We start from the raw sequence: 12,796 nt of genomic DNA, 5'->3' as shown, positions 1-12,796 counted from the left end.
GGCGATTTTGGGTGTTTGAAGTTGTATGCAACCCAGCGTTTTGGAGACGGTCATGCTCTCCAATAGAAGGCGTTTCCATTTTCGGATGAGAGCGAATGAATTTGCAGATCAACACGAGCGTTTGATGGAGGTTGTATTTTCTGATTGCTCCCAAGGCGATGGTGATACGCCGTGGTGAGGCGAGCGATGTTGGGTTGGGCAGGGATGACGAGGGACGGGCATGGAAGATCGCGACTCCTCAAGGACAGAGCTTCAATGGGAAGTCTTTTTGAAATGGGAAGTCGGGAGGACGGATGAACGGTGGGTTGGTGCTTTTCCCCCTTGCCACGCAATAAGACATTTGGGACATTTCACCCCCTTCTTTTGGAAACGGTGGTGTGTTTGCGGCAGAGGTGGTCTCGTGAGTTTTGGACGGGGAGGAAGGGTTGGGGTTCGTCACCAGGCCTCTGCGTTCGGTGGTACACGCGAGATGGGCTTGGTACTTTGAGGTGAGGTACTCATCCTGCTCGAGGGACTTTGCTTCATTGGTTTTTGTGTGCTTGGGCAGCAAGCTGGGAAGGAGCTGAAGGGGAAGTTGGGACCTATGGATGAACCGAGTTCAACTGGACTTTTGTGCTGAGGGGGAGGTGGACGGGCACGGTTGTTGGTTAGCACGTGTGGTGTTGACGTTGCGGAATGGGTTTGCGCTGTTGTGATAGCGGAGTTTGAGGATATGAGGCTGTAGGTGTGATCACGATGTCTTCTCAGAGCCCCTGCTGTACGGTTGTTAATAGGCTTTGGGGTGCATTCTTCACCAATAGTTCCGAACAGACTTCCTAGTCGTTTTCACTCGATCAAGCGGGTCTTAATCGACTACAGTCGGAAATTTTCTGTCAAAGCGGAACTGCTTTTCCTCTAACCTCCCAGACCCACGTGGGGTTTCCGTTATCAAGCAATCAAGAAAGCGTGGTGTCTCGAACCTCGAAAGTGGAGAGGGTCTTTACGTGGGTAGAAAAAGGCCGCTTTACCATGCAGTAGTCCTGTGGGTTTGTCGTTGGGCTCTGTATTAAGGCTCGGTGGAGATTGTTGATCGTGTGTTTCCGTGGTGGAGGTGAGCGTGACGTGTTGATGACGAGAGCGGGAGAAGGTCCGACTTGCAAACCTGATGAATGGCAGAGAGTCTTAGAGTCGGGATATGAAGTCTTCATAGTTCTTCGTAGTAATTTTTCTACTGTGTGCGATTGTCGCAAATGGGACGTCTGAGAACGTGGCCCACGTGAATGATAGCATCATTGTGAAGCGGATTACGAACATGCCCCAAATCGATAGTGCGATGTATTCATATCTCGGCGATATCGCATCTGGAGATTCCGAGTCCATCGTTGGTGGCTGCTTTATCTTCTTGCCAAGAGGCTACCCCGATATTCTCACGTTGATGAGCCTGGAGAATCCCAAAGCCACGATCCTGGGGATGCATGGCTGTACTAATAGAACGGGTTCTGGATCGGGCCGTCGCATGTTTGGTTAAAGGCAATGTAGTCTGGAACTTGATATGCCGCCACCATTTCGAGAAAAAAAAACACCAATGATCTCTCGCCACTGTTCGGAACTATCGCTGCGCCCGCTTGCTTATTTGACCGAAAATAACCTCTCAACATTCATGGTAATTCCGGCAGTCTCTGCGACTCCACGTTCGTGTAAGTCGACGTTAGAAAGGGGCTATCATGGAGACGGGCCAACATGGGCATCTCGACGTACCAGGAACGACTCAGCACAGTTGTCCTGCCGAATGGAGCTTCCCGTCAATATTTCTTCGCCGTAGTCGTCATGAATAACACTTCAAGATCTTCATGTAGAGTATGCTTATCGAGCCGAGTCAAAATACGCCTTCAAGCCACTGACCCGTCCATTCCGGCACACCATGATAAGCTTCATGTTGTGCCGCGCGGGGGGAGCCCGAAAGGGTTCCTCTACTTCAATAATATACAAACCAATCGCGTGCCCTCTTTCCCTCGGAGACAGTAAATAGCTTCTTAATGTCTGAAATCGTTTGAAACTCCATGAATTGAAACGGGAAACAACGATCGTGATGCGGATCTACGGCCAACGCCCCGTCGGATGGAGGATCAACACCCTCATCTGCGCCATCCTGGTGTGGTTGATGACGGTGCTGCTGTGGGTGCTCCTTCTGACGTCCTTCTCCAAGAACCACGACCTCTCGGACATGCCGCCCTTCTACGCCGCCGACTGTCAAGACACACGCAGAGTCATGGTTGTTGTCCGCCTCCTCGTCGGCGCCCTCTCGACGCTGGTCATCGTGTCATCGTACATCTTCATGCAGCTGTTGGTCAGTCCGACACGGGAAGACGTGGACAGGGCCCACGGGCAGCGGAGGTGGATGGACATCGGGTGCATGTCCGTCAAGAACCTGCGCTTCATCTCGAACGGACGGAGGGTTTTGTTCGTCCTCTTCGGGCTGATATGGATCCCTTTCCACCTGCTGGCCCCGGCGTCCGTGGCCGAGACGGCGCGCACGACGCCGTGGGTGACGGTCCTCGCCACGGAGTCCTTCTTGTCAGGGGGAAATTATCACCTGCCCGGCCTCGGATTGGGAGCGTACCTGCAAGACACGCCTGGCTTCTATCCAAACCACCTCAACATATCTGTTCCGGATACGGTGGAGTATATTGCTGCCCACGCGGCCGGGTGGGAGCGTCTCAGCGGCAGGGAATGCTTGCAGAGGTACGAATATTGGGTCAACGTCGATAAGAGACGGCACTTGGTGGCCGTCATGTCTACGGATGATTGGGACAGCGACTTCCTTGACAGCCTCTCCAGCGTCTGGTACGCTGGCATCTGTGGCTTTGAGGCAAACAAGCAGAACCTGCCATGCGGCGGTCTGACCCTCGGCTTGAACGTAACCTCGGAGAGCGTCAACGGGACGTACAACGGTGTATCCATCGTCTCAGACAACAGGCCGAGAGTGCCCACCAGAGGAGCATCGAGCAAGGCCGAGATTGACCGGATGGTGGACAAGCACGACAACTGGATCATTCCATGGCACGCCAAGGACAACATCCACAGCACCCCGGTGCTGAGGAAGAATCTGACCGTCAAGTACTGCCTCTCCGAGCCGTTCCCGACTCACTGCAAAGCCCGCGTCAGCAACACGCTGTTCCTCGCTATCTGCCTCCTCGCCCTTGCGATGAGCGCCTTATGCGCGCTTGCCTTGCGCATTCTCTGGGGGCAGGACCGCCTGGTTGCCATCGGCGACGCCGTGGACTCCTTCATACGACGCCCGGATATGACGACGAGGGACATGTGCACGCTTGGCTGGCGCGATTTCTCCTCGACCACTATCGAAAGACTGCAGAAGCCGATGATGGAGGGCTGGGTCCACAGCCCGCGACAATACGTACGGCGACGAGGACGCTGGGGAGATTCCGTTCACGTCTCCGACTGGGTGAAGTTGCTGTTGCCCGGGGGCGTGGGCTTCATCATCTGTCTTTTGTCGTTGATTTCCTTCGTTGAGGCAGGGTGAGAGCACCTCGTGTGTCATTCTGAACAGCTTCGCTAACAGGCAGATACCAGGGGCGGATGGCAGAGGGCGCTTTCTGCGAGCATTTTCGGGCAGAATTCCAACAACCCCATCCTCATGATGAAGTATCCATCCGAGAATCTGCGAGCCTTCATGGACACGCTGGCTTCCTGGCCCATCGGGGCCTCGTTGGTCGCCACCATGCCACAGCTTCTCCTGGCCATTCTGCCCCTAATCTTGCACCACACGTACACACGCATGTTCATCGCCAGGACATGGTCTTCCTACGCCGCAAGCTTCAAGACACTGCGTGTCAACGAGCCCAAGGGCGAGCAGAGAGAAAACCATTTCTTCGAGATCCCCTTCAAGTATTTCCTCAGCTTTGTAACCATCGGGACGTTGACCCGCTGGCTGTGCTCGAATGCAATCTACGTCATACATGTCGAGTGTAAGTCACCCGAACCAAACCCCCTGTGATGCCACTGACCTGTTTTGAAGCATTCCCTGCCGACCCCTCGACCGTTGGATCGTACCATCCTTACGTCAACGTCTTTGTCTCTCTAAAGGCGGCGCTGGGGACCCTTATCACGCTCTTCTTCATCCTCGTGACTCCCATCTTCATGGCGCTCATCCCTCTCCCTGGCGAGTCTGTTCTGGTCGGGAGCTGCTCGGCGGCGATATCGGCAGGTTGTCATGTCATCGAGCCGGAACATATGCAACGAAGGACACCAGGTGAGAAACGGCCGGAGCTTGTCCGTCTGGAATCAGATACATCCATGGCCAAAGAAGATGAAAAAGTCAAGGTGTCTTCAGTCGAGACCGATCATGAGAGTAGGCCCGAATATGATTGGAGAGCCGAGCTGGCGGAGGGGAGGATTCGATGGGGTGTTTTGCGGGAAGAGCGGTCAGCAACAGACCGTGAAGGTAATTTGGAGGGTTTGGCCCAGGTCCTTTCATTCGGATCAGAGGAGACGTATTTTGGGAGTCCCAGAGAGGATGAGTTTTATGGCGGCACGCAACTTTGAGAGTCTTCATAGCGACCCTACTCTGATATTTGGCTTATGGAATTTGGCGGATGATTCAATTGTTGATTTCACGTATTTTTGTTTGGAAATATCTGACCTGTGTAAATTAAACTCCTGACCCAGGGTTGCCCGCTAGACTTTCTTTGCAATCCTTCACAATCCTTACTTTTGCAGGGGCTGGCCCATACCGCCGTACGTAACCATCTTCGTGATCTGGTACTCCGAGATGCCGTACAGAGATCCCTCCCTGCCGAAACCGGACTCCTTGACACCGCCAAACGGCGCGGCGGGGTCCGAGATGAGACCTGTGTTGACGCCCACCATGCCGACCTCGAGGTGCTCCGCTACGCGGTGCACGCGCTGGATGTCGCGCGAGAAGAAGTACCCCGCCAGCCCGACGTTGGTCGCGTTAGCCAGCCTGACGACCTCCTCCTCGGTCTCGAACGCGAAAAGGCCCGCGACGGGGCCGAAGGTCTCCTCCTCGGCCATGGCCATGTCCTTGGTCATGCCGGTGATGACAGTGGGCTCGTAAAAGTTGGAGCCGAGGCTGTCGAGCTTGTGGCCGCCGATGACGACCTTGCCGCCCTTCTTCTCGGCGTCGCGGATGTGCGCGTCGACCTTATCGATGGCGCGGTCGTGGATGAGAGGCCCGTGGGTGACGCCCTTCTCGAAGCCGTTGCCGACCTTGAATTTCTCGACCTCGGCGGCGAACTTCTTGGCAAACTCGTCGTAGACGCCGCGCTGGACGTAGATGCGGTTGGCGCAGACGCAGGTCTGGCCCGAGGAGCGGAACTTAGAGGCAACGGCACCAGCCACAGCGGCGTCGACGTCGGCGTCGTCGAAGACGATGAAGGGGGCGTTACCGCCCAGCTCGAGGGACAGCTTCTTGAGGGTGCCGGAGCACTGCTTCATGAGCAGCTTACCGACGTTCGTGGAGCCGGTGAAGGAGATCTTCTTGATGGTGGAGGAGGTGGTGAGGGCCTCGCCGACCTCGGGGGTGTTGTCAAGGGCGGTGACGACGTTGATGACGCCCTTGGGGATGCCGGCGCGGTGGCCGAGCTCGGCGAGGGCGAGGGAGGTGAAGGGGGTCTCGCCGGGCGCTTTGCAGACGACCGTGCAGCCCGAGGCGAGGGCGGGGCCGATTTTACGGGTAATCATGGCGGCGGGGAAGTTCCATCTGTAGAAGTCTCAGTGTTGTGAATCAATGACAAGTGGTTGAGTCTGGGAACATACGGGGTGATGAGGCCGCAAACACCGACGGGCTCCTTAATGGTCCACACACGGTTTCCGGGAACAGAGGACTGGATGGTGTCGCCGTAGATGCGAGGAGCCTCCTCGCTGAACCACTCGAGGAAATTGGCGGCATAGGTGACCTCGCCCTTGGCGTCGGCGACGGGCTTGCCGTTCTCCCAGGTGATGAGGGTGGTGAGGTCCTCGGCGTTCTCCATCATGAGGTCGTACCAGCGGCGCAGCAGCTTGGAGCGCTCACGGCCGGTCTTGGTGCGGAAGGTCTCGAAAGCCGTGGAGGCCGCGGCGATGGCGGCATCCGTGTCGGCCTTGGTGAACTCGGGACATGTTCCGATCTTCTCGCCGGTTGCCGGGTCTGTTCTTGATTCAGCCTTCCGGACCGATTGCGGGGTTCACGTTCACGGTGATGGGATGGACGCGACAAAACATACCGGTGACTGCGAAAGTCTTGCCTGACTTGGCCTTGATCCATTCGCCGTTGACGTAGCAGACGTCCTGCTTCAGTAACGAGGGATCTTTAAGCTGTAAGATTTCAACGTTAGTAGTCGAAGTCTAGGTAGGGAGGGAGCCATTGCACTTGTGGAGCTGCTGTACCTTGGGAACCATTGTTGAGGCTGCGCGGAGTGAGAATGGGATGAAGGGTGTCCTGATGGATCTGAGTGAGGCTCTCGCGACGAATCTCGACGTCGGGGCGACGGCTTTTTGTAATACGATAGGCATGGTGGAGAGCCGAGGCAGGATGGATGACGATGAAGAAGCTCTTAGCTCGCGCAATGGTTGGAGCTGCGGAGATGGGATGCGGGGAGGTTGTAGTGGTGGTGGTGGTGGCCTTTGGGTGATCTGGGCGTGCTCAAACACTCCTGTGCTCCCGTCGAGGCTTTTGAGGGAGGTCAATTGGGGTTTAAGATGTGTTTATGATGAGATTTTCAGACTCGACAACGCTCAATGGCAGTTATCGCAAGAGTTGTAGTGTTTGAGCGACAACGGAGAGCTGCGAGCTGCCATTCCGAGTGACGCTCGATGACGTCCCCCCCACATCAACCGGCCCGGTTGTTAAGGGACCGGCAAGTCCGCGCTAAGATACGGTATCGCTCAGGCAGACTGCCGGGGGTTCGATACCCGCGGGGTCGCTAACAGATAACAATTCCTCAGTCCAGGACACTGCCCGATGAGGACTCCACCAGAGCTCCAACATGCTTCATCTTTTTAACATCTCCGGGCCCTACACCGAAAGTTTCGAAAATATCTACTGACAGTTGGATCGTCAGTCAAGGCACCCTACGCCATGCTAGCCTTTCAGGCTCCGTCTGACATTTTCCCGAACAAAGCAAAACCCAGCCGGGTCTTTGTAAACCTTGAGCTCCTTCAATCTAGGCCGTTCGTCTCATGTTCCAAGACTTTTTGAGACAGACGCCAGAATGAGAGCTTTCCATGACCCTCTGCAGGGTGCCATTTTACATACATCTACAGCCTCACTGGCCTTAGATCTCGTCAGGTTTCTCGCCATGCTCCCAAGAAAGGGTCTCGGCCTCCCCCCGCTCGGAGAAATACAATGCACCCCAGTCATCCTGAAAGCCAAGCTGTTCGTATTGCCATTCAGTGGTGATCTCGCCCCGTTTCTGACAGCCCGACCGACCTGCATGCCGTCATGCCCGCAGCACCGTTGCCCCCGCGCCTTCCCGCAAGACTGAAGATGAAAACCCGTTCCTTCCCCGCCTCCGCGTGCGAGTGTGGTACCCGATGAATGATCATGCGGGGAAGCTTATTGCTACCTTCCACCAACCCCAAGACGAGTGTCTCTGAAGTTGTTTCTTAGCTTTCGTCATGTCGGCCCGCGAGACTATAAGTGCCGTGGCCTCGACCATGACCGATGAGCTCTGGTGTTTCTTCGCCACATACATACCGGGCATCAACATGATCAAAGGGCCTCGAACACTGCTTTCCGCCGCGGCCTTGGCGCCGAGAGCCTCCGGTCTCAATCCCGTACCGGGACCTGAGAGTGCCAGTGCCGTCTTTGACGCCTTTCTAGGTTACTCGCTTGAGTTTGCCTTCTTTCCAGATTTTGCAGGTAGGTGTTAGATCATGAGAACTGCCATGGGTAGTGCTCACCAATCTGCTAGGAAACAAGTCATCCCCCAACACCTTCTCGGATAACTTATTAGTGAACTTGGGCAACTTGCAGGGTACTCGTCCTTATATTCGAGTTGGTGGCAACACCCAGGACTACGCCCTCTACGACGAATCACTTCCGTACGCCGTCAACGGAACTTACGACTTCAATCGGTCCAAGGACTATCCGACCACCATCCACATAGGCCCGTCATTCTTTGAATCCTACAGCACCTTCCCGGACACCAAGTTCACACACGGCTTCAACCTCGGGCTAGGCGCGAATCGCTCAGAAGGATGGGAGACTCTGATCACCACCGTACCACTAGCTTGTAAAGCCATCGGTGTCGACAACCTCGATGTGTGGGAGTACGGCAATGAGCCCGACCTCTTCTCCACCTCGGCACAAGGACCCGTTCGGCCTCCGTCATGGAACGAATCCATCTACGTGGAACAATGGCTCAACGGCACCCGGGAGATCGCCTCCGTCCTGGCCGACGCCTGCCCCGAGTTTCCGACCCCGGTGTTTATGGCCCCTTCGAACGGAGGAACAGGAAACAGGCTCCGAGCCCCGGCGCAGTGGTCTGCTGGACTGAACGCCGACAACAACATCGCCCTCTTCTCAAGCCACAACTACATCAGCGGCGCCGAAAGTCCTGGAGTCACCCTGCAGGGCACTCTGATGAACCATACTCGGACTGTCCAATCTGTTCAAGCTCATGAGAGGGAGTATGCCAACATCACTTCGCGCTTTGATGGCGTGCCACCGCAGATTCTGGGAGAGCACAACTCGCTCTACAACCAGGGCAAGCCGGGGTTGTCAAACTCGTTTGGTGCGGCTCTTTGGGGCGTCGACTTCAATCTTTATGCTGCCACGGTTGGCATCAAGCGGGTTCATTTGCACATGGGCACTGACTATCGAGTACGTATCGTTACCTAGACAAAAGAACTTTGCTGACATGAAGCAGTACGCGAGCTGGCAACCGGTCAGTACAGAGACGACATCTATCGGGACCAAGGCCCCCTATTATGGCAACGTTGCCATCGCTGCTTTCATCAACCCAGGCCTCTCCTCCGAGCCCATTTCTGTCGCCCACGTCCCATTATCAGACGACAACGAGAGGTCCTCCGCTTACGCAGCCTTCCAAGGAAGCGATCTGACGCGTGTGCTCGTGATCAACTTGCAAGCATACAACTCCACACTCGGCGGTACCGGTACAAGCCCAGACCCTGATGCTCCTGAGCGTCCGACCTTCTCGTACGCGTTTGAGGTCCCCTGGCAAGATGGCACGGCGAAGGTCCAGCGGCTGCATGCCAATGGTAGCGACGCCGTCTCAGGCATCACGTGGGACGGCTGGAGTTACAACTACGAGCTTGACGCGGGTAAACCTGTCAAGCTTGATAATGTAACCGTTGGCGAGACTGTAGAGGTCAAGGATGGTCAGGTGCAAGTCGAGGTAGCTGCGAGTGAAGCTGTCATACTGAGCCCCGTAGTAGGATGTAGCAAATTCTTCTAGTCGCGGGGAAGAACGAAGGATGAAGTATGAGAACGTCGGTCTCAGAGCAAACACTATAGGCACTGATATCAGAGCTGTCTGCCAGACGAACAGCCTTACTGATAGCTACGGAAGATATGAGCGGGAAATATGAAGCGTACATAATAACCCAAGTACCGCTGCTTACACTCAGAAAGCAAGACACCGAGACCGCTCCGTTAATTTGTCCTGAAAAAAATGTGATTGGAGGGGTATACTGCCCAGCAGCCGGGCAAATCACACTGCCCATTCAGGCTACCAGCAGGCTCGTCTCACCGGTCAGCTTCACCAATGAGTCTGCCAACCCAGGGATGAGTGCTATTGTCAGCATTCTTGAACTACTTATTCTCCGGATAGAATGCTATTGGGAGATGGAGGTGGCTAGCGAGGAAGTAACGCAATACAGTCGACAGAAGATGCGCGCGTTATGGATCTGAACGAGCCTGGTGGCATCCAGGACGCCGTCGGGCATTCGGTCGCGCACCTCATCTGTTATTGGCTTTTGAACCGGACTGTCGTGGCCAGGGCCGACCGACCTTTTTGTTTTCCGACAAGGGCAACACCGTTGGAAAACACAGCTCTATTCTACTTTGGCTTACGTAGGACACCCAAAGAACGACGGGCTCTGCGTGTGATTTAATCGCCCATGTTCCCCTTCAACTACGAAAGCTGCTGTAGTTTCACAAGCTGACCAAAAAAAAAAAAAAAAAAAAAAAAAAAAAAGAANTTTTTAAAAAAAAAAAAAAAAAAAAAAAAAAAAAAAAAAAAAAAAAGGAGAAGCTTAAGAGGTCAAGTATTCTGGGTTTCGGCCATACATACGGTCGGCCGTCCAAGCTACACTTCGGGTCAGCTACCTCCATAACTGCAACCCTCGTCCTCCTCTTCCTGCGACCTGTGCCATAAAGTTGCCCACCCACCGTTATGATCAGGGCGGGTTTGGAAAAATTTCTCTTCGATCAATCTTTGAAAGCCTGGACACACTTGCATTCATTCCTGAGAGTTACATTATGCTTTCCGTTCACGTCTTATCAAGTATACTCCGTTGCAAGTGTGCTTCATTACGTGGGCGTGCGATCCACATCATCCTATAAGTTTGCGGCACCATGCTGTCCACTGAGGCAATCCTCTCTTTAATTAGTTTACTTGTTGCTGTACCCTCCGCAATCCTCGCCTTTGGGCAATGGCGGAATGCCTGCCAGCAAATGCATAGCAATCGGCAGCTTCCATGTAGGTATCCTAGCCTCACATGTTGAAAACCTTTGACCCACTGGAGGCTAATATGCTGCGCATTCAGTTTACGCCGTACACACTCCATGCCGACAAGTCAGCGAGGAGTATCAGTCGAACATACTTTCGATCCGAGCGCATGGCCTGTCGTCGCATTTTGGCAGTACCTCTTGACGCCCATCCTTAACGCAAGATACTAGTGTATAGTGGACGGCAGAATCAGATCTCACAAGTGGGTGGGCGTAATGGCGCACGGTGGCAAAAATCAAACTCGCCATTGGCGGAAGAGAATAACCTCGAACAAACACCAATGCATCTGCTAGGTCTACAAGTCATAGACATCACCAGCCAACGGCTTGTCTCACGTTTTACGTGGAGGCAGTGCAGGGTGAGGAATACATGCTTTCCCGCAGCAAGAAATTCTTGGCTAAGAAGGCCTGGTAGTGGGATTATTTCATAGTGTTTATATAGAGAATACCTATACACCACCTGTGTAAATGATCATTGGTTAAGTTCCGAATGCCCACCACAGACATGCCGTCTCAAGGCCGCTATGCCTCTCCCCAAGGGGTGAATGGAAAAAGAAGGGAAATGATTTATTAGAAAGCGTGACTTTGCTCGCTGTGGTCAACCTCACATGCTGGTTCCTTTTGGAAACCGTATGACTTTTATAAAGAGTTTTGCTAGTCGGGCAGTGTTATTTAGCTATCCGGGCAGTATCTATATATATATATATATAATCCGTAGTCTATTTCTAGAGTAAGTATTATATTTCCTATTCTTATTTTTATTATTATTATTTTCTATTATTATTATCTATTATTATTATTATTTCTATTATCCTTATTATTATCCTTATTATTATCCTCGTTATTATCCTCGTTATCGTCCTCGTTATCGTCCTCGTTATCATCCTTATCGTCGTCCTCGTCGTTATTATTATCGTTATTATCCTTATCACTATTTCTATCGTTCTCTCTATAATCAAGGATTATAAGGGATACTACCCGGATAGCTAACGAACACTGCCCGACTAGCAAAACTCTTTACAAAAGTTCCTTCCATCATCTGGAAGCTTCCCTAAACTTTAGACGATATCAGTAAAGTCGATGGTTCTGCGCATCTCAAAAACTCAGACACCTTTTAACATGCTGAAGTCGTATATCTTTCCGGTAAGGACCAGAGACGGCTGGCAAGAAACCCTTACTGCTCGCATGTTGGTCCTTTGCTAGTATTCGAGTGAGAATCATAGGTCTAATTCCAGAGCCACGAAAAGGGGTTACATGACTTTTGCTCCTTTTAATAGACGGAATAGTTGACCTACCGCTTCAATCATCACCGTCTCAATGACACTATGAAGGGTTTTATATGCATATTAGGCGGTAAATGTTTACGAGGCCTCTCTATAAGTCTCTTTTACACTGCCTCTGGTAACAAGACGGCCGTGTCCAAAAACCTAGCATGCGATGCTGTTCGCCTTCATATGGAGCTCATCATCGTGCACAACGCCGCCGCTGGATCATCATCCGGTACCGTGGCATCGCAATTCTCATTGTCTGCATCTCATGCGAACCCAAGTCGCCACGCCGGTACAGGCGAAATATAGGCACACCGCACCCGGCATCAATGCCCATTACCTCGGACCGGAAGCATCACCATCCCACCCATGCCGACTCCCACCACCCATCCGTATTGGCCAACGAAACGCACTCCGTCAGCCGCGGCTTCGTAATCACCGCGCGCCGGAAGCAGCGACCTCTCTCACCGTCTCGTCGATGATGTCGATCTCCGGGCAGAAGAAGTATAACAGTTCGTTCAAAGAGGGGAGGGAAGTTGAGGAGCTTGAGGGTTAAAAGCAAAGGAAAACAACAAGACGCAAACCGTCTTTCCTCCTTTGTCCACCTCCGTGCGTTGGGCTTGGCGAGAAGCATCTACCGCGGCACATCCGCTCGTGGCCGCCTGACAGCTTCCCGAGAGACAAGCCACGATCTTGGGTGAAGATCGGCCAACACACGCAAGGCGCAGTGGTAAGGCGGAGGGGAGTGGGATCGGCGTCAAGAAGGGGGGTGGATGTATTGTTGATTCATCTCGGGCTAAACGGGGGAGATGGGGAATGAGGCCTCCTCGTGATGGAG

At 53.5% G+C, this 12,796-nt stretch overlaps 3 protein-coding genes across 3 annotated transcripts; 2 read left to right on the top strand and 1 right to left on the bottom strand.

The window, feature by feature from the left end:
- Window positions 1-2,068: 2,068 nt before the first annotated feature.
- Window positions 2,069-4,542, top strand: GCG54_00000270 (uncharacterized protein; the record flags this gene model as incomplete). Its single annotated transcript, XM_045400411.1, has 3 exons — window positions 2,069-3,516; window positions 3,571-3,965; window positions 4,016-4,542. 3 exons carry the CDS (start codon window positions 2,069-2,071, stop codon window positions 4,540-4,542), a joined length of 2,370 nt encoding a protein of 789 aa, XP_045262062.1.
- Window positions 4,543-4,704: 162 nt separating this feature from the next.
- Window positions 4,705-6,510, bottom strand: GCG54_00000269 (Glutarate-semialdehyde dehydrogenase DavD; the record flags this gene model as incomplete). Its single annotated transcript, XM_045400410.1, has 4 exons — window positions 4,705-5,719; window positions 5,776-6,145; window positions 6,222-6,312; window positions 6,385-6,510. The coding sequence occupies 4 exons, from the start codon at window positions 6,508-6,510 to the stop codon at window positions 4,705-4,707; spliced, it is 1,602 nt and encodes a 533-aa protein (XP_045262061.1).
- Window positions 6,511-7,614: 1,104 nt separating this feature from the next.
- Window positions 7,615-9,416, top strand: GCG54_00000268 (Beta-glucuronidase; the record flags this gene model as incomplete). Its single annotated transcript, XM_045400409.1, has 3 exons — window positions 7,615-7,858; window positions 7,911-8,821; window positions 8,868-9,416. The coding sequence occupies 3 exons, from the start codon at window positions 7,615-7,617 to the stop codon at window positions 9,414-9,416; spliced, it is 1,704 nt and encodes a 567-aa protein (XP_045262060.1).
- Window positions 9,417-12,796: the final 3,380 nt, after the last annotated feature.

This window comes from Colletotrichum gloeosporioides (assembly GCF_011800055.1).
Source record: "Colletotrichum gloeosporioides strain Lc1 chromosome Unknown consensus_59, whole genome shotgun sequence".
In the NCBI taxonomy this organism is placed as follows: Eukaryota; Fungi; Ascomycota; class Sordariomycetes; order Glomerellales; family Glomerellaceae; genus Colletotrichum; species Colletotrichum gloeosporioides.
The sequence above is the reverse complement of the archived record's forward strand: the minus strand, read 5'-3'. Positions and strand labels throughout refer to the sequence as shown.